Source organism: Salmo trutta, chromosome 18 (assembly GCF_901001165.1).
Source record: "Salmo trutta chromosome 18, fSalTru1.1, whole genome shotgun sequence".
Taxonomy (NCBI): domain Eukaryota; kingdom Metazoa; phylum Chordata; class Actinopteri; order Salmoniformes; family Salmonidae; genus Salmo; species Salmo trutta.
The window spans coordinates 33,413,852-33,436,298 of NC_042974.1; the positions used below are offsets into that span (position 1 = coordinate 33,413,852).

At 42.9% G+C, this 22,447-nt stretch overlaps 1 protein-coding gene across 2 annotated transcripts in view; it reads left to right on the forward strand.

Annotated features, from left to right (window-relative positions):
* Positions 1 to 22,447, forward strand: part of LOC115153213 (neuroendocrine convertase 2-like) — a 94,345-nt gene that overhangs the window by 21,997 nt on the left and 49,901 nt on the right. For both annotated transcript variants that reach the window (XM_029698413.1, XM_029698412.1), the window contains exons 3-5: positions 17,699 to 17,812; positions 18,274 to 18,382; positions 20,942 to 20,979. In XM_029698413.1, coding sequence (XP_029554273.1) covers positions 17,699 to 17,812; positions 18,274 to 18,382; positions 20,942 to 20,979 — 261 coding nt within the window. The remainder of the gene's footprint in view (positions 1 to 17,698; positions 17,813 to 18,273; positions 18,383 to 20,941; positions 20,980 to 22,447) is intronic.

Here is a 22,447-nt window from a genome sequence, read left to right on the forward strand (position 1 = left end):
GAACAAGGCAGTGTCAACATCTACATTTTGACAAAAATGTAGATTTTATAGTCTCAAAATCTCGTAATGCTGCATAGTTCTAGAATGGTCTGAAACTCACCTTTCTAGTAAAAATAGTTATACATTGTTGAGGTGTAATCACTTTCGAGGACATGCTCAATTACCTACCGTAGTACAAATGTTATGAAAAAGCATGGTGGGTGAATGAGGCTTGAAATGACTGAAATGAAATCTATTAACAATATAGTAAGAATTCAATTATATAGGACTTACTATAATATCTCACTCTTCTTATAACTGTAAAGAAATATCATCATATTTAGTGACAGCACACATTTTGCTCCATTTCATATTCAGGGCCTTCAGAAACTATTTACACCCATTTACCTTTTCCACATTTTGTGCCACTGATCTACACACAATACCCCCATAATGACAATTTGATGCATTTTTTTTTACATTTTCAAAATTAATAAATAATGAAAAGCTGTCAATAAGTATTCAACCCCTTTGTTATGGCACGACTAAATAACTTCAAGAGTAAATATGTTGTTAACAAATCACAAAATAAGTTGCATGGACCCATTCTTTGTTCAATAATAGTGGCTAACATGCTTTTTGAATTGTTTGAAAGACTACCCCATCTCTGTTCCCGACACATACAATTATTTGTAAGGTCCCTCAATCGAGTTGTTATTCAACCACAAAGACCAGGGAGGTTTTTCAATGCCTCGCAAAGAAAGGCACCTATTGGTAGATGAGAGATGCTACATATCCCTGTGAGCATGGTGAAGTTATTTATTAGGCTTTGGATGGTGTATCAGTACACTCACTAAAAAGATACATGCCTGCTTCCTAACTCAGTTTCCAGAGAGGAAGGAAACTGCTCATGGATTTAATCATGAGGCCAATGGTGATTTTAAAACAGTTACAGAGTTTAATGGTTGTGATATGAGATATCTGAAAACATCATAGTTACCCCACAACAATAAACTAAACGACAGAGTGAAAATAAGGAAGCTATATTCCAAAACATTCATCCTGTTTGCAACAGGCACTTAAGTAATACTGAAAATATTGTGGCAAAGAAATTAACTTTTTGTCCTGAATACAAAGCATTATGTTTGGGGCAAATCCAACACAACACATCAGTGATTACCACTCTTCATATTTTCAAGCATGGTGGGAGCTGCATCATGCTTAGGGCTGTTATGGTGACACTATTACTATCTGGACGGCAGTCAAATTCCAGATGACCGTGTAGTCATGGTAGTTAGGCTTCTTCAAGCTCTGATGCTGCTGGTCAGTAGTAGCCTACCAAGCTTGCTAACTGCCTGGTACTCCGCACTCTATTATCCCTCTAATCACTCTGACAACAATGCAAATGTTAGCGAAAATCAAATTAAACCCTTCATGAGAGCCCATGAGCTTATGTTGCGCAACATTTCTATAGGTTATGCAATTGCGTGAGAAAACAGAGTGATGGCCTCTATTAAAAAGAGGAGGATCCTATCAGCTTCCTACAGGCTAGGCCTAATATATTTATTTCTCAACTCTCCTAATATTAAGCACATTGCTTCTCTTTTCAACAGGAGTATAGCGTACCTGGCTGGCATTTAAATGAACCACGTGAAAGCATCCTCCATTCGCTATTTAAGTGCATAGATGACATGAAGTTTTTTCCGCTGCCCCTGTTTTGTGACAGGTGCATAATAATAGTCCATTCTAAATCAAAACAAATTTTACACATATATTATTTAGAATATGTAAAAACAAGATTCAAATAAGAATAGTGTGATGGGTGACAATATAAGCCTATCACTTGTGAATGATATATTATCACTTGTGAATGATGCCCATTTTAAGGCAAACATCACATTCTTTTTTTGCGACTTTTTCAAATCATGTTTTATTTATTTTTTATTTAACCTTTATTTAACCAGGAAGGGCTCATTGATATTTGAAATGTCTTTTTCAAGAGCGTCCTGGCCAAGATAGGCAGCACCAAGTCATTACACGAAGAGCAGACAGACAACATGAAAAACTACATGTAATTTAGTAAAAAAAGATTGAATTCACAAAAGTATAACAAAATCATTAAACAGCAAATTAAAAACATTGACAGGTCAGGGAATCAGCCTCAAAATACTTCATCAATAGGGACAAGTGTTTCAGGTTTAAAAGTATTTTGTAAGGCATTCCAAACTGATGGCGCAGAGTACATGTAAGCCCTTTTACCAAATTTTGGACAGTTTGGAGCAGTTGGCCAAGCCCTTAGACCTATATGTTTAGATTAGTTATGTATCACAACAAAAGTGGCCAAATAACTTCTTAAAATAAAGCAAATTAATCCGCTTTACAAGGGGTGTAGAGCATAACTGGCATATATATGCAGCCATACGTTTCAAGTTTGGGGAAGATCATTTTCTCCATAAAAATGCGACTTTATAATAAAAGCAATTCATGCATAATCACATTTGTGGTCATTTTTGAGAATGGTGTTTTCCTGCTAATGGAACATTCATGCTAATAGCCTACTGCTGTGTGCGCATTGCTGCACTTATGATTTGAAGTAATATCCTAATAGTTTATCAACATTTTAAGCTAAACGTTCTCATTTGTTTCGTCAGTCTCATTACTTAAAACTGTCAACAGTGTGTGCAACTGGTTACCTGAAGTCAGGTGCAGGAGAGCAGAGATGAGTGAACAGGCACACTTTATTTGGCAGAAGGAAAACAGTCAGACGCAACTGTGTACAGCATATAATGTACAGCATACAATACCACGGGCTCCAAACAAGACCCGGCAAAAAAACAGCATGATGCGTCACACATGACACGTAACGAACAATTACACACACAGACATGGGGGAACAGAGGATAATATACAGGTAGAGTGATGAGGAGATGTGGAGTAGGAGGGATGTGGGGAAAAACAAGACAAAACAAATGGAAAATGAAAGGTGGAACGGCGATGGCTAGAAGACCGGTGACGTCGACCATCGAGCACCACCCGAACAAGGTGATAAGCCGACTTCGGTGGGAGTCATGACAGTACCCCCTCCCTGAGCCGTGCGCCAACACCGGCCTCGGGGACAACCCAGAGGGTGAGGCGCAGGGCGATCCGGCATGAGACGGTGGAACTCCCGCAGCATTGAAGGGTCCAACACGTCCTCCACCGGAACCCAGCACCTCTCCTCCGGACTGTACCCCTCCTGCTCCACGAGGTACTGAAGGCCCCTCGCCCGATGCCTCGAATCCAGTATGGAGCGAACGGAGTACGCCGGGGCCCTCTCGATGTCCAGAGGGGGAGGAGGAACCTCTGGCACCTCAGACTTCTGGAGCGGGCCAGCCACCACCGGCCTGAGGAGAGACACATGGAACGAGGGGTTAATCCGGTAATCGGGGGGATGCTATAACCTTAAACTAACCTCATTCAGTCTCCTCAGGACTTTAAACGGCCCCACAAACCGCGGACCCAGCTTCCGGCAAGGCAGGCGGATGGGCAGGTTTTGGGTCGAGAGCCAGACCCGGTCACCCGGTGCAAACACCAGGGCCTCACTGCGGTGACGGTCTGCGATGGTTTTCTGGCACAGCTTGGCCCGCTGGAGGTGAACATGGGTGGCGTCCCATGTCCCCTCCGCGCGCCTGAACCAGTCATCTACCGCAGATCCTCGGGCTGACTCTGATGCCAAGGCGCCAGAACCGGCTGGTACACCCGTACGCACTGGAAGGGGGAGAGGTTAGTGGAGGAGTGGCGGAGCGAGTTCTGAGCCATCTCGGCCCAGGGCACGAACACCGCCCACTACCCCGGCCGGTCCTGGCAATAAGACTGCAGAAACCTGCCCACATCCTGGTTCACTCTCTCTACCTGCCCATTAGTCTCGGCATGAAACCCCGAGGTAAGGCTGATAGAGACCCCCAGATGTTCCATGAACGCCTTCCAGACCCATGTAGATCCAATAGATCAACCGGTCACGGACAGCAGACGGAACGTACAGACGCCCAGCGGGACACTGGAGGGGAGTGGGCTCTGCATGTAACGCCTGCTCAATGTCTGCATCCAGCTTCCACACTACCGGCGCTACCAGGCAGGAGGCCGGGAGTATGGGAGTATGATCCATGGGCCGCTCCTTTGTGTCATACAGCTGGGACAGTGCATCTGCCTTCATATTTTGGGAACCTGGTCTGTAGGAAAGGGTGAAAACAAAACGAGTAAAAAACATGGCCCACCTTGCCTGACGAGAATTCAGTCTCCTCGCTGCCCGGATGTACTCCAGGTTGCGGTGGTCAGTCCAGATGAGAAAAGGGTGTTTAGCCCCCTCAAGCCAATGTCTCCATGCCTTCAAAGCCTTGATCACAGCCAACAGCTCCCGATCCTCCACATCATAGTTTTGCTCTGCCGCGCTGAGCATCCTCGAGAAGAAGGCACAGGGGTGGAGCTTCGGTGGCGTGCCCGAGCGCTGAGAGGCGGGTGGTGGAAGACTGCCTGGAAGCGGCGGGTGAACTCCTTGAAGTGGTCCAATGCTGCATCTCCCTCTCCCCACACGGCGTTAGCCCACTCCAGAGCTCTCCCCGAGAGGCACGAGACGAGGTCAGACACCCTCTCCGAGTAGTGGTAACTACCTCAACGAGTAGTGGTAACTACTGTTGTGCTGGTGGAGGCACTGGAGGGACTCTCTGTCTCTCCCAGTGGTCCATGTTTTGGACGACTCGGTCCATCACGGCGCCGAGATGTTGCAGCATCGCCGCGTGCTCTCTGACGCGCTCCTCACCCCTACAACTGGGGTACCTGCTCCTGCTGACTCCATGGTGGGTGTGTAATTCTGTCAACAGTGTGCGCAACTGGTTAATCCCGTGGCGCGATATTCAAATACCTCAGAAATGCTATTACTTAAATTTCTCAAACATATGACTATTTTACACCATTTTAAAGACAAGACTCTCGTTAATCTAACCACACTGTCCGATTTCAAAAAGGCTTTACAACGAAAGCAAAACATTAGATTATGTCAGCAGAGTACCCAGCCAGAAATAATCAGACACCCATTTTTCAAGCTAGCATATAATGTCACATAAACCCAAACCACAGCTAAATGCAGCACTAACCTTTGATGATCTTCATCAAATGACAATCCTAGGACATTATGTTATACAATACATGCATGTTTTGTTCAATCAAGTTCATATTTATATCAAAAACCAGCTTTTTACATTAGCATGTGACTAGTGTGTGACTAGCATTCCCACCGAACACTTCCGGTGAATTTACTAAATTACTCACGATAAACGTTCACAAAAAACATAACAATTATTTTAAGAATTCTAGATACAGAACTCCTTTATGCACTCGCTTTGTCCGATTTTAAAATAGCTTTTCGGTGAAAGCACATTTTGCAATATTCTGAGTAGATAGCCCGGCCATCACAGGCTAGCTATTTTGACACCCACCAAGTGTGGTACTCACCAAACTCCGATTTACTATTAGAAAAGTTTGATTACCTTTGCTGTTCTTCGTCAGAATGCACTCCCAGGACTTCTACTTCAATAACAAATGTTGGTTTGGTCCCAAATAATCCATAGTTATATCCAAATAGCGGCGTTTTGTTCGTGCGTTCAAGACACTATCCAAAGGGTAAAGAAGGGTGACGCGCCCGATGAGTTTCGTGACAAAAAAATTCTAAATATTCCATTACCGTACTTCGAAGCATGTCAACCGCTGTTTAAAATCAATTTTTATGCTATTTTTCTCGTAAAAAAACGATAATATTCCGACCGGGAGTCATTGTTTTCGTTCAAAGAGAGAGAAAGTAAGGTGTTGTTTCGTGCATGCGCCTCCAGTCTCATTGTCCTCTGATTGACCACTATCAAAATGCGCTAATGTTTTTCAGCCATGGCCTGCAAAGCCACCATTCATCTTTCTGGCGCCTTCTGAGAGCCTATGGGAGCGTTAGAAAATGTCACGTTATGCCAGAGATCCCCTGTTTTGGTTAGAGATGATCAAGAAGGCCATGAAATGGTCAGAGAGAGCGCTTCCTGTTTGGAATCTTCTCAGGTTTTGGCCTGCCAAATGAGTTCTGTTATACTCACAGACACCATTCAAACAGTTTTAGAAACTTTTACTTTTAATACCACTTTGTAATACAACTAAATTTGGAGGGGGTCAAGGGGCGAATACTTTCTGAAGGCACTGTACCTGACGACAGAGCATTATCTGCCAAGCCTCCTCAGAGCAATGCAGAGACAGACACCATTTGAATGTCTGCAGAGTCGTTACAACTTCATCTTCACACACAAAGTGATTACATCCCTCTGTGACCAAGAGAAAGTGGTTGTTTTTCAATTCTATTATTATTTAGTATTTTTTCATATTGAGAGCTCTAAATCCAGCTGAGAATATCACAGCAAGATGAGACAATGATTGCTAGACTGGCCCCTTTCTTGTGCTATCTCCCAGGATGGGCTCCGTCGATCCGAGGGAGAGCAAATTGATTCTTTGTATGGATAGGACAGAAAATGTGACACGTCACTACATATGCAATGTGGGGTGTGAAACCTGACAGTTCAAGTCAGCTCCACTGACAGAGTGGTAACGGAGAGCAGACCGATGGGGTTTTCTGGCACTATAAGGCACTGGACTTTACGATGTTCACAGAGCGCTTTGTACACAAAAATGTCAGTCGGAACTGGTCCAGAACTGCTAGAAGTCCCCAATATATGGGACTTAACATCAAAGAGGTTTATCGTTAAATATTTCACTATCTAGCCAAGTTTATTCACATAGATGTACTGTAAAGGTGAAAAACGCATCGACAGCCCCTGGTTACTGGCTTGAAAAGAATGCCTACATCAAATAGGCGCCTAAAGTAGGTTACACCAAGCACATAGAAATGGCCTCAAAACTGCTGCAGATTTTATTCAGAGATTGAAAAGAAGAGCATAATATCAGTACTTCTTCATGAATGGGTTGCTTTTATCAGGATATGGAATGCAATTTCTGTGTTTAAGGGCGAAAGCAATTTTGTCGAAGATGCAATAGGCAGGCCTAACCACAATCATTATGATATATACTGCTCAAAAAAATAAAGGGAACACTTAAACAACACAATGTAACTCCAAGTCAATCACACTTCTGTGAAATCAAACTGTCCACTTAGGAAGCAACACTGATTGACAATAAATTTCACATGCTGTTGTGCAAATGGAATAGACAACAGGTGGAAATTATAGGCAATTAGCAAGACACCCCCAATAAAGGAGTGGTTCTGCAGGTGGTGACCACAGACCACTTCTCAGTTCCTATGCTTCCTGGCTGATGTTTTGGTCACTTTTGAACGCTGGCGGTGCTTTCACTCTAGTGGTAGCATGAGACGGAGTCTACAACCCACACAAGTGGCTCAGGTAGTGCAGCTCATCCAGGATGGCACATCAATGCGAGCTGTGGCAAGAAGGTTTGCTGTGTCTGTCAGCGTAGTGTTCAGAGCATGCAGGTGCTACCAGGAGACAGGCCAGTACATCAGGAGACGTGGAGGAGGCCGTAGGAGGGCAACAACCCAGCAGCAGGACCGCTACCTCCGCCTTTGTGCAAGGAGGAGCAGGAGGAGCACTGCCAGAGCCCTGCAAAATGACCTCCAGCAGGCCACAAATGTGCATGTGTCTGCTCAAACGGTCAGAAACAGACTCCATGAGGGTAGTATGAGGGCCCGACGTCCACAGGTGGGGGTTGTGCTTAAAGCCCAACACCGAGCAGGACGTTTGGCATTTGCCAGAGAACACCAAGATTGGCAAATTCGCCACTGGCGCCCTGTGCTCTTCACAGATGAAAGCAGGTTTACACTGAGCACGTGACAGACGTGACAGAGTCTGGAGACGCCGTGGAGAACGTTCTGCTGCCTGCAACATCCTCCAGCGTGACCGGTTTGGCGGTGGGTCAGTCATGGTGTGGGGTGGCATTTCTTTGGGGGGCCGCACAGCCCTCCATGTGCTCGCCAGAGGTAGCCTGACTGCCATTAGGTACCGAGATGAGATCCTCAGACCCCTTGTGAGACCATATGCTGGTGCGGTTGGCCCTGGGTTCCTCCTAATGCAAGACAATGCTAGACCTCATGTGGCTGGAGTGTGTCAGCAGTTCCTGCAAGAGGAAGGCATTGATGCTATGGACTGGCCCGCCCGTTCCCCAGACCTGAATCCAATTGAGCACATCTGGGACATCATGTCTCGCTCCATCCACCAACGCCACGTTGCACCACAGACTGTCCAGGAGTTGGCGGATGCTTTAGTCCAGGTCTGGGAGGAGATCCCTCAGGGGACCATCCGCCACCTCATCAGGAGCATGCCCAGGCATTGTAGGGAGGTCATACAGGCACGTGGAGGCCACACACACTACTGAGCCTCATTTTGACTTGTTTTAAGGACATTACATCAAAGTTGGATCAGCCTGTAGTGTGGTTTTCCACTTTAATTTTGAGTGTGACTCCAAATCCAGACCTCCATGGCTTGATAAATTGGATATTCATTGATTATTTTTGTGTGATTTTGTTGTCAGCACATTCAACAATGTAAAGAAAAAAGTATTTAATAAGATTATTTCATTCATTCAGATCTAGGATGTGTTATTTTAGTGTTCCCTTTATTTTTTTGAGCAGTGTATTATACACCGAGCAAGGCTATACAGAAAGGGTGCTCAAACTTTTGAGGGTATTGAAATAATAGCTTTTTTGAAAGTAATCACTACGCCAGCATGTCTGTGTCAATAACTGATTTCACCTGTATTCCTACACTTTGGACTTCAAAGTAACACTCGGCTTTGTTAAAAATACACTCGAGTAAAACTATTATATTCATCATAGTGATTCAGGAGTATAATATTCTCCACCAACATTAGACAACTATACAGAAATCCCTCAAATTGCTGAAATAAGTCAATTAAATCAATAATGAGAGAATAGTCAGATTAACTGATAACTAAAATAGCAGTGCAGATGACACTTTTGCTAAGTGCAGAGAGGTTTTTTAAGTAATGCATCTGTAGGGGACTTTTACTAATGCTACAGACTTTGTGGCACAGCAGAAAGTTCAGCTATGTGAGCCACTCCAGATCACTAATCTGGCAAATGGACATAAATCAGCACCAACACGAGCAGATCTACATCTGGGATGCTCTGTTTTAATCAGCTGTCTGCTTGACATGATCTTTTGTGGTCCTGCAGTTATGGATTTTATATTTTTTTGGTTCTGAAGTGTTGGGAGAGGTTAGCTGCACATTGTTGCTGCCTCCATCTCATTTGAAGTATTACTAGCTGGTTCTTCTGTTGTCTTTTGTATGTTTCTCCTAGCACAATAGATTGTATGACCCAGATATAATCCCTTTCGATTACTTTGAAAGCAATTTTCTATTACTTTGAAAGCAACTGTCCTTTTTTCCACTCTTGTGTTATGAAACACCACATTAGATTTTTTTCAGGTCATAGTCATTCATCTGAATTAGAAAACAAATACCCAGGTAGGTGTAATTTAGTTGCATTCATGAGCCTCTGAAAATGTATTTAAACAGACATAAGGAGTCATCCTGATCTTCCAGCAAGCCAGCCACAAAAAATATTTTTAAGTGGCTTGTTGACTTAAGTAGAGTATTGATTAGGAGTTTCTGGATTAGATGTTTTTCCATCTCTCCAATAGAAAAGGTTGGGGGTTGGCTAATGCGATTCTAGATCTGGTTAAGTGCAACTTTTCCCTCAAGTTAACTACAGGTCTGTGACACGTCTTCTTGAGTCTTCATTTTTACATGATCCCTCTCCCTGTCCTTTCATGTCATGGCATTCATTCCATTAGGTGAATATGACCTTTCAATTATAATCCATTGGCCTACATTTCTGACCTAGAATGTAAAAGGTACTCTATCTTTGTACTTTATACCATCTTTGATATCACAAGCCATTTAAAAAATAAATCCACTCCCTTGTTGAGACAGAGTAACATGTTTGAAGGGAATGAACGTGTGCTGTATCTTGGTGCTCTGAAATAGAGATGATTTAGAGAGGGAGAGAAAGGGAGGGAGCAAGCGATAGAGAAATAAAGAAGGAGTACAGCACAGCCCTTTGAAATTATGTCTGGGTTGGTGGCATTTCTAGCATGCAGCTGAAACAGGGAGCAGGTGGAGAGAGGGTGGGGAGCGGAGAGGGTGGCGGGGTGCGGGCTCCGTCTGATGATGTGAGTAGGCGATATGACACGCTGGGTCGAGGGCTGTCTCGAGGGAAACACCAGTGATGTAATGGAAAGAACCGCTGATGGATTGATGGAGGGATGGAGGAAGATAAAGGGAGGGGGAGAGGAAGATGGAGGGAGATAGGCAAATTGAAGGAGAAAGGGAGAGAGATGAAGGAAGATGGATGGTTACTTTACGCGTGGCTACATAAAATGGCTATACAGCACACATGAGTCTATTTTCCATCTATGCTGTTGGACAGTTTACTGTAGCTAAAGGAAACAGTATACAGTATACAAAACATAAAATGCGTCTGAGACTGCAATTCTTTTGTGACAAAATGCTAAACCTTTTTCTGTAACATAGGATTGTCACGGGTCCATACTGAGTGCTATATCTGTTGCAGGTACTTAGGCAGTAAAAGAAGAAATATGTTTTCTATGGGCTTGGTCCCTTTTAAAGACAACAATAAACTCAGCAAAAAAAAAACATCCTCTCACTGTCAAATGCATTTATTTTCAGCAAACTTAATTAACATGTGTAAATATTTGTTAGAACATAAGATTCAACAACTGAGACATGAACTGAACAAGTTCCACAGACATGTGACTAACAGAAATGGAATAATGTGTCCCTGAAAAGGGGGGGGGGGGGTCAAAATCAAAAGTAACAGTCAGTATCTGGTGTGGCCACCAGCTGCATTAAGTACTGCAGTGCATCTCCTCCTCATGGACTACACCAGATTTGCCAGTTCTTGATGTGAGATGTTACCCCACTCTTCCACCAAGGCACCTGCAAGTTCCCAGAAATTTCTGTGGGGAATGGCCCTAGCCCTCACCCTCTGATCCAACAGGTCCCAGACGTGCTCAACGGGATTGAGATCCGGGCTCTTCGTTGGCCATGGCAGAACACTGACATTCCTGTCTTGCAGGAAATCACACACAGAATGAGCAGTATGGCTGGTGGCATTGTCATGCCGAAGGGTCATGTCAGGATGAGCCTGCAGGAAGGGTACCACATGAGGGAGGAGGATGTCTTCCCTGCAACAGACAGAGTTGAGATGACAGCAAGCTCAGTCCGATAATGCTGTGACACACCGCCCCAGACCATGACGGACCCTCCACCTCCAAATCGATCCCGCTCCAGAGTACAGGCCTCGGTATAACGCTCATTTCTTCAATGATAAACGTGAATCCGACCATCACCCCTGGTGAGAAAAAACCCCGACTTGTCAGAGAAGAGCACTTTTTGCCAGTCCTGTCTGGTCCAGCGACGGTGGGTTTGTGCCCATAGGTGACGTTGTTGCCGGTGATGTCTGGTGAGGACCTGCCTTACAACAGGTCTACAAGACCTCAGTCCAGCCTCTCTCAGCCTATTGCGGACAGTCTGAGCACTGATGGAGGGATTGTGCGTTCCTGGTGTGACCCGGGCAGTTGTTGTTAACATCCTGTACCTGTCCCAGAGTGGTGATGTTCAGATGTACCAATCCTGTGCAGGTGTTGTTACACGTGGTCTGCCACTGCGAGAACGATCAGCTGTCCATCCTGTCTCCCTGTAGCGCTGTCTTAGGCGTCTCACAGTATGGACATTGCAATTTATTGCCCTAGCCACATCTGCAGTCCTCATGCCTCCTTGCAGCATGCCTGAGGCACGTTCACGCAGATGAGCAGGGACCCTGGGCACCTTTCTTTTGGTGTTTTTCAGAGTTAGTAGAAAGGCCTCTTTAGTTTCCTAAGTTTTCATAACTGTGACCTTAATTGCCTACCGTCTGGAAGCTGTTAGTGTCTTGAGCCTCTCATCCCGTTAGCGGGATCATTTTCCAGCGAAAACTCCTAGCGACATTAGCATAACGAAATTCAATAAAAAAAAATTTCAAATATAGGACTGTCTCATATCGTTTTATAGATACACCTCTCTTGAATCGACGCTCGTCGTCCGATTTCAAAAAGGTTTTACAGGAAAAGCACAACATTAGATTATGTTAGAGGAGTACATGGTAAAAGTAGCATCATTTGAATTTTCCGACCAACCACATGCATCACAAATAACCAAAAAACAGCTAAATGCAGCACTAACCTTTTACAAACTTCATCAGATGACACACCTAGGACATCATGTTACACACAGCATGCATTCTTTTGTTCAATAAAGGTCATATTTCTATATAAAAACAGCCTTTTACATCGGCGTCTGACGTTGGCTAACTATTTTCCCATAAAATGCGTCCCGGGAAACAGTGCTACAATTTCATAAATTACTATTCGAAAACGATTTTTTTATTTTATATTGTCAATCTAAGATTTATAGATGAATATCTCTTGAAAACACCCGTCATAACAGATTTTAAATTAACTTTACAGGGTAATCACACTTTGAGATAAAAGGGGATGCGATACTCAGAAAATGAGCTAGAAAACCTAGCTCGGCGCCATCTTGGAACAATCGCACATCACATCTGATCTTGTATAATATTGTCAATAATCCCTTACCTTTAGTTGTCTTCATCAGAAAGCACTTCCAGGAATCCCAGGCCCACGACAAATGTATTTTCGGTCGAAAAAGTCCATCCTTTATGTTCCATTAGCTTGCTGTTGTTAGCGCGTCTGAAGGCTGTATCCAAATGTTGATCCAGGCGCGGGACTTAGGTTACGAAAAATAACTTTTTTCCCTCCTTTAGGTTCGTTCAAACATGTCAAACGTTGTATAACATTAATCTTCAGGGCCTGTTTCAACAAGAGAGCCAATAAGATTTGAGTGGGACGATTGCAATGTGTTTCAAAACGTTTCCAAAGGTGGGGGTAGACACGGCCGCCGACGTCACAATGCTGATGGCCCTCCTACTGTGACCAATTGCCACAGCGTCTCCTTCACTGAGTTTCGACAGTAGAAGGCTCAAAACACTTTGTAAAGACTGGGGACATCTAGTGGAAGCACTAGAAAGTGCTCAATGAACGCTTTTTCACGTTGTGAATTACAGGGAAGGCTGTGAAGTCGAGTCCACAATTCAGAATCCCACTTCCTGTTTCAATCGGTCTCGGGGTTTTGACTGCCATATGAGTTCTGTTATACTCACAGACACCATTCAAACAGTTTCAGAAACTTTAGGGTGTTTTCTATCCATATAAAATAAGTATATGCATGTCCTAGCTTCTGAGTTTGATTAGTAGGCCGTTGAAAATGGGAACGAATTTTTTCCAAAATGCGCTGTGGCGCCCCCTATGGTAGGATATCCTCAAGAGTTTTTAACGACCGTTCCACAGGTGCATGTTCATTAATTGTTTATGGTTCATTGAAAAAGCATGGGAAACAGTGTTTAACTTCTTACATCTACACGTTCCGCTAGCGGAACGTCTGCTCCAATATCCAATGATGGGCGGGGCGCGAAATTCAAACTCCTCTAAATCCGAAAACTTACACTTTTCAAACATATGACTATGTTACAGCTATTTAAAGACAAGACTCTCCTTTATCTAACCAAACTGTCCGATTTCAAAAAGGCTTTACAGCGAAAGCAAAACATTAGATTATGTCAGCAGAGTACCCAGCCAGGAATAATCACACAGCCATTTTTCAAGCTAGCATATCATGTCACATAAACCCAAACCATATCTAAATGCAGCACTAACCTTTGATGATCTTCATCAGATGACACACCTAGGACATTGTGTTATACAATACATGCATGTCTGTTCAATCAAGTTCATATTTATATCAAAAACCAGCTTTTTACATTAGCATGTGACGTTCAGAACTAGCATTCCCACCGAACACTTCCGGTGATTTTACTAAATTACTCACGATAAACGTTCACAAAAAGCATAACAATTATTTTAAGAATTATAGATACAGAACTCCTCTATGCACTCGATATGTCCGATTTTAAAATAGCTTTTCGGATGAAGCACATTTTGCAATAATGTAAGTACATAGCCCGGCGTTACAGGGCTAGCTATTTAGACACCCACCCAGTGTAGCCTTCACCAAAATCACATTTCCTATAAGAAAAATGTTCTTACCTTGCTTGTTCTTCATCAGAATACACTGCCAGGACTTCTACTTCAATAACAAATGTAGGTTTGGTCCCAAATAATCCATCGTTATATCCAAACAGCGACGTTTTGTTCGTGCGTTCTAGACACTATCCCAACGCTAAATCTCGGCCACGAGCATGACGCAAAATATGACAAAAAATTTCGAAATATTCCATTACCGTACTTCGAAGCATGTCAACCGCTGTTTAAAACCAATATTTATGCAATTTATCTCGTAGAGAAGCGATAATATTCCGACCGGGAATCTGCCTGTCTGTAAACTGAGGAAAAAACCAAAAGCCGGGGGCGGGGCGTGTCACGCGCCTAAGGCTTAGTCCATTGACTGACCACTCAGCATTTGCTCTCGTGTGCTTCAGCCAGGGCTTTGAATGACATCATTCCTGTTTTTCCCGGGCTGTGAGACTCCATTGTTGACGTGAGAATTGTCACGTAAGAGCAGAGATCCTTTGTAAACGACAGAGATAATAAAGAAGGGCAAGAAATGTTCAGACAGGGTACTTCCTGAACAGAAGCATCTCAGGTTTTTGCCTGCCATAGGAGTTCTGTTATACTCACAGACACCATTCAAACAGTTTCAGAAACTTTGGAGTGTTTTCTCTCCAAAGCTAATAATTATATGCATATTCCAGTTTCTGGGCAGGACTAATAATCAGATTAAATCGGGTACGTTTTTTATCCAGCCGTGAAATTACTGCCCCCTAGATGTAACAGGTTAAACCCTTTACAACGAAGATCTGTGAAGTTATTTGGATTTTTGCGAATTATCTCTGAAAGACAGGGTCCTGAAAAAGGGACGTTTCTTTTTTTGCAGAGTTTGTGTCCTCTAGTCTTGTAAAGAGCAGGCTTAATGGCTGATCCCTTATCTATGGTGGTAAAACACATCGGACGATGACTAGTCCACTCACTCTCCACCATGTGTGTTTGCACATTTAAACACTGTGGGAACTTTCTCTCATTCCATATCTGACTATTTTCAACAAGCACGCAGTTGAAAACAAATACTGACAGTGGGTTTATTCAATATTATTAAAATAAAATCATAGTAATTGGTAACCTAGCAATGGTTGAATCACTATTGGGCAACATTTTGCCACTAGCTGCAAGTTTTTATATTTTAAGGCAAGTCTTTAAAGGGAATTGAAAGATTTTGAATTCATTAGTAGCGTTGTGATGAAAATGTACCCTGAGATTATGTAAAATCATGTTAATTCCATCTCCGGATAAGCTGTTAGCAGGAGAGAGACATTTTTAGAGCTCGTCTTAAGACAGCACTGTGTACTGTACCAGTCATTCTGAGCAAGGAGTTCTAAACCTTCCAACTAAATTATAGTGCCCTTGAGTAGCTGGTGACAAGTAGAGCAAGGTTATTTTCTCTCTCTAATAACTTCCAGATAGGGCTGTAGAGAGAATAAAGCATTACTATACAGGCACTTGATTTGGTTCTGATCGCTGTCTGATTCATCTTCATTGCTATACCTTTCTTTACCTTAATTTTACTTCCTCAGTGTCTCTGAGAAGGGCAGATGATTCAAAGCTTTTATCCGTTAGATGAGGTCCAATAAAATATTAAGCCAGGTTGCAAATTTTTGTGACAATATTGGTTATATTTTCAGACTTCCTCCATTTTATTGACTTGAACTTTTCTGATGATGATATTGTGCATTTTGCTGTACAGTAAATGATAGACGAAAGCGTGTGGATTTCAATACATTTGCAGATGTGGAGATACCTCTGCTTTTAATGCTTGACTGTTGTTACGATCGTGTGTAGAGACGGACTAAGGCGCAGCATGCTCTGAGTTCCACCTTTTTTATTATTGTGAAACTTTACAAAAACAAAAGAGGAAACAAGCAACAAACCGTAACTTAAGCGGTGCAGCATGCACTAACTCAAAATAATATCCCACAAAACACAGTGGGGAAATGGCTGCCTAAATATGATCCCCAATCAGAGACAATGATAAACAGCTGCCTCTGATTGGGAACCATACCAGGCCAACATAGAAAAAACAACCTAGATAAACCACCCTAGTCACACCCTGACCTAACCAACATAGACAATAAAAGGCTCTCTATGGTCAGGGCATGACAGTATCCCCCCAAAGGTGCGTACTCTGGCCGCAAAACCTGACTCTACAGGGGAGGGTCCGGGTGGGCATCTAGCATCGGTGGTGGCTCCGGTGCGGGGCGAAGTATCCACTCCGCTCGTGGATCGGTGGAGTGGGTCCAGAGACGGACCAAGGCGCAGCATGCTCTGAGTTACACATTTTTTATTATTGTGAAACTTTCAAAAACAAAAGAGGAAACAAACAACAAACCGTAACATAAGCGGTGCAGCATACACTAACTCAAAATAATATCCCACAAAACACAGTGGGGAAATGGCTGCCTAAATATGATCCCCAATCAGAGACAACGATAAACAGCTGCCTCTTATTGGGAACCATACCAGGCCAACATAGAAAAAACAACCTAGATAACCCACCATAGTCACACCCTGACCTAACCAACATAGAGAATAAAAGGCTCTCCCTGGTCAGGGCAGGACAACTGTTCAAATATTTCCTAATGGGATTTTGGGACTAAATGCTAAACAGGCTTAAATTACATTGCATCCAGCAAAACAAACTGCCCCCTCACTAGATCATTAATGTCTACCTTTCATGTTGAATACTGTTTGTGTCCACAGTCAGTTTATCCTGATTAGATCAGACTATATAACCCACATATTAACAAACCTCTACTTCAGAAACACCATTGTAAGTCTTGAAATCATGAAAAAAACACCCTCTGATGTTGATCCTGTTTTTGCAAAAGGGTCCATGTTGGAGCTGTGAATAAGCTCTTTAGTAAAAATCATAGCACAGAATTCTCTTTGATCCACCCCAAAGTTTCTTTGATGATGGTGAACAAACACAAGGACTTTGTCAGGCTAATTGGGATGTTATTTTGTTTACTACGACACCATCTGAAACAGTCTCTATGTGTGTGTGTTGTGGTACTGTAGGGACCCACGGCCCCAGGTGTAGGCCCTGTGTTATTTAGATGATTCAGACTAGGACAAATAGAATTTGCCTGTTTTATGTGACGTCCTCCTCCCTACACCAGAGACACAGCTGGACGTGGGAGGGCATTAGGGACGTACTTTAAAACCCACGTATAGTGCCAATGTACCAATGTGCTTTGATTTAAAAGATAGAACGTTATGCCAACTAATAACATTCCCTTTGAATGTGTTCTCTATCGAATTAGCATAAATTATCTCCAATGTACACTGTCTTCAGTTATACAAATTACTTTCTGTAAGTGTTTATGAGTGAATTTTATTGTACAGTTACAATATACATACTGACGTACATTCGTATTATACATTCTGACTATATTGATTCAGATGACTCTCAATATAAAGGGCTCATGGTGTGATATTTGCATTTCCTTCCACAGGTAAAGAATGTGTTGGACCAAGAGGGCTTCGGCCGACAGAAGCGAGGCTACAGAAGCATCGATGAAATTTATATCAAAATGACCGACCCCTTATTCAGCAAACAGTGGTATCTGGTGAGTAGTCATCATTCATCATTTCATATCAGCTTCAATTATGTTATTTGACCCACTGATCACTAATCACTGATCCCAGACATATTCACTGCTGCTCCTCCTATGGAGATGATGTCTTTTCATTAGGCAGTCAATATTGCCCATGCCATCTCATCTCCCCGTTCATGTCAGCCCCCTCCCCCAATGTTTACCCTAAACTGGCAAGTGTGACTTTCCTTTCTTCCGGGGCCATGTGCCTTCCATTATTCCACTTGTCAGATTAAACCCTCCCCAGTAGGTTCCCAGCAAAGTACCATATCCGTGACATTTACTTTTTCCCCTCCCTCACATCCTCCACACCTCATCTCTTCCTCCCCCTTCCTTCCCATTATCTTCCTCCATGTTGAGTAATTCTCTAATGACTCCTCGGCTGGGTGTCCTGCATCATGGCCTGTCTCCATATTGTTTGTGTGACTGATTAGATCAACACTGGCCAGGCTGATGGGACCCCCGGACTCGACCTCAATGTGGCTGAGGCTTGGGGACTGGGTTACACCGGGAGAGGCATCACCATAGCTATCATGGACGATGGTAGGTACCGGTATAGGCCTTACAGTTGAAGTTGTATCACTATCTCAGTAGAGATCATCACTGGTAGTGTAGTTCTGGGCTGGAGTTAAATTCTTCACACCAGGGGTGTCAAACTAATTTTGCCCGGAGGCCACATTCTGTCTTCACCGAGGGCCGGATGGTTGAAAATTCGGTTATATTTGCTCACTGTCAAAATATGCAATTAATAAAAGTCTTCTATGTTTTTTTAAATTTTTGATTTGCTCTCACTGTTGAGCTTTCTTTTCGGGGATTGCTAGCAAGCTGAACAGAGTGAAGAGAATGTATGTAGAGCAACTATAATTTCTACACAGTTTTGATTTGGTTTTAGTAATTTAAATATAGATTGACGTTATTTTTTTATTTTGTCAAACCACCCACGGGCCACATTGAAACGGCTCGTGGGCCAGGGGCTGTATGTTTGATACCCCTGCTTTACACTCTGTAGCTCTTCAAGACCAGAGTTGGTAGCCACTGGTAACCATCGGTGGCTACTACATTGTGTGTTCATTAGAAATAGCTTGTTATTGTGGTTAATTATAGTTCATTGTGACAAGGTATCTACATGTGGTTAATTAACTAATTACAGCGCCTTGCAAAAGTATTCATCCCCCTTGGCATTTTTTCTATTTTGTGGCATTACAACCTGTAATTTAAATATATTTTTATTTGGATTTAATGTAATGGACATACACAAAATAGTTTAAATTGTTGAAGTGAAATGGAAAAACTAAATTGTTTAAAAAAATTATAAAAAAAAGAAAAGAAAAGTCATCTCCTTTGCTGTGAAGCTCCTAAATAAGATCTGTTGCAACCAATTACCTTCAGAAGTCACATAATTAGTTAGATTGCACACAGGTGGATTTTATTTAAGTGTCACATGATCTGTCACATGATCTCAGTAAATATACACCTGTTCTGAAAGGCCCCAGAGTCTGCAACACCACTAAGCAAGGGGCACCACCAAACAAACTGTCACGGCTGTCAAAAGGAGCGGACCAAAGTGCAGCATGGTTGTAGTTCCACATTTGATTAAATCCGTGAAACTTTGCAAAACATAAATAACTGAATTGACAAAAACAACAAACCATGACGCAGAGAGAAACAAACACTACTCAAAATATAATCACCCACAAAACCCAGGTAGAAAAACCCCTACTAAAATATGATCTCCAATCAGAGGTAACGAGGACCAGCTGCCTCCAATTGGAGATCAACCCAAAAAACAACAACATAGAAATAGAAAAATTAGAACTTAAACATAGAAATAGAAAACATAGAAAAACACAAAACACCCCCTGTCACGCCCTGACCTACTCTACCATAGAAAATCACATCGTACTATGGTCAGGACGTGACAGTACCCTCCCCCCAAAGGTGCAGACTACGAATGCACCTAAAACAAAAGAAACCACAAAACAAAAGGGAGGGTAGGGTAGGGAGGGTGACAATTGTCTATGGCGGCTCAAATGTAGTCCACATAACCTTAAATTTCAGCAGAGGTGGCGGCTCTAATTCGGGGCATACTCCCCGCTCCACCTGCTGATCTTTCTGCTTTCTTACCACCTGACCGTGGATCGTCGTCGAAAGAACCAGACTGTAGATCATTGCTGGAGGTTCTGGGCTGCAGGCCGCCGCTGGAGGCTCTGGGCTGGCAGCATCATGCTGTGGGGATTTTTTTCATCGGCAGGGACTGGGAAACTGGTCAGAATTGAAGGAATGATGGATGGCACTAAATACAGGGAAATTCTTGAGGGGAAACCTGTTTCTGTCTTCCAGAGATTTTAGACTGGGATGAAGGTTCACCTTCCAGCAGAACATTGACCCTAGGCATACTGCTAAAGCAACACTCAAATGGTTTAAGGGGGAACACTTAAATGTCTTGGAATGGCATAGTCAAAGCCCAGACCTCAATCTGATTGAGAATCTGTGGTATGACTTAAAGATTGCTGTACCCCAGTGGAACCCATCCAACTTCAAGGAGCTGGAGCAGTTTTGCCTTGAAGAATGGGCAAACATCCCAGTGGATAGATGTGCCAAGCTCATAGAGACATACCCCAAGAGACATGCAGCTGTAATTGCTGCAAAACGTGGCTCTACAAAGTATTAACTTTGGGTGGTGAATAGTTATGCGCGCTCAAGTTTTCTGTTTTTTTGTCTTATTTCTTGTTTGTTTCACAATAAAAACATATTTTGCATCTTCAAAGTGATAGGCATGTTGTGTAAATCAAATGATACAACCCCCCCCCAAAACTCTATTTTAATTCCAGGTTGTAGGGCAACAAAATTATGAAAAATGCCAAGAGGGTGAATGTTTTCGCAACCCACTGTAACTTTTAAGTAAATTACATGTACAGCGTACATGTGCAGACCAGCTCCCAATTAGAATGTAATAAGCACAAAGTAAAATCAAAGTCACCATTTCCTTTTTCAGATGTTCTTATAAAAGTCCAAATATCCCCTCAAGACCTGTATTCTTTTGAAGAAAAGAAAAAGAAATATAGCATTACCTCATAAATTTCTGTTGAAATTATGTTACAGGGATCGATTATCTCCACCCAGATCTTGCATCAAACTACGTAAGTACTTGATCATTTCACTATCTTCTCCAATAATTCCCTGTATTGTTGTCCTGAAATAAAATCACTCCTTGAAGTGCCGGCTTTGGCTGGTCTGTTCTTGAGTGCCAGTGGCGGTGCCAGTGGCAGGTGTATTCCAAGTTTCCTTCATGGTTGGCAAGTCTCCTTGTGTCCTTTGAGGACAGGGAGACGGGCAGCCAGCCAACCAAGCTGTTTAATGTTAATGCACTCAGCACTGTGGCAGGCGGGATGGCAGGCCGATCTGTCACTAGCACAGATAATGCCAGGGAAGCTAGCGCCGCATAATGTGAGGCTCCAACTCCAGAATACTGATAATAACACCTCGAAGAACTGTCAGTGTCGCTGGCCCGAAAGAGGGAAAAGAGGAAGGAGTAAAAGTAAGGAACTACGTCTTTGAAGAGTATCTTAAATAACTCACCACGCTCGCCTCCCCCTAAAAATGTCACTTGTCTTTTCCTAGTAGCACTGACTTTGCTTATAAATACTTTTTTGAGGGAAAATATAATTGATATGATTGTGATATGTTGGTGTCTCTCCTAACTGTTTTAAGATGAATGCACTAATTGTAAGCAACAATGTATAAGAGCATCTGCTAAATGGCTAAAATGTAAATGTAAAAATGGAACTCACATTACAAAACATATTATTTAACACTGACTATTAACATTGCAGCACTAATGAACATCTCTGGACTATGTACTCAATAAGCTCAGTGTGCAGTGTTAAATGGCTAACTTCTGAAATCCTGAAATGGCTGTTTTGCTTTGACTGATAGTGAGATCTGTGAATCTTATGGTGTCAGATCTGAGCCAATGACAGAGGCTTTATAGCAGCCCAATGCTGATACAGGGAAACAGTCTTTTGTAAAACAGCACCATCCAATGTGTTCTCTTATAGAAACACATTAATGAACAGCACTGAAAGGCTTTGCTGCATAAGTGTAGTTGGACACACACACACACACACACACACACACACACACACACACACACACACACACACACACACACACACACACACACACACACACACACACACACACACACACACACACAGCCTTTCCTCCATACCATTTTCTCTTTCTTTACATATTGGAAAGATTTAGAGCTTCAGAGATGAGAAGGTGAGAGATGAGATGGCAAGGGAGCGAGGGAGAGAGAGGGAGGGAGGGAGAGAGAGGAAGGGAGAGAGATTAATATATGTAAACAATTTTCTTTCACTCTGAGGATATTGGAAAAGCTTCAAACTGTCAGAAACTTTGTGGTTCATGCATGATTCCTGTGTGTGTGTGTGTGTGTGTGTGTGTGTGTGTGTGTGTGTGTGTGTGTGTGTGTGTGTGTGTGTGTGTGTGTGTGTGTGTGTGTGTGTGTTTATTTCTTGCCTGTGAACGGGGATGAGTCTAAGCCCAAAAATAGCCGTGAGCGTGGCAGTCGGGTTGATGCAGGAG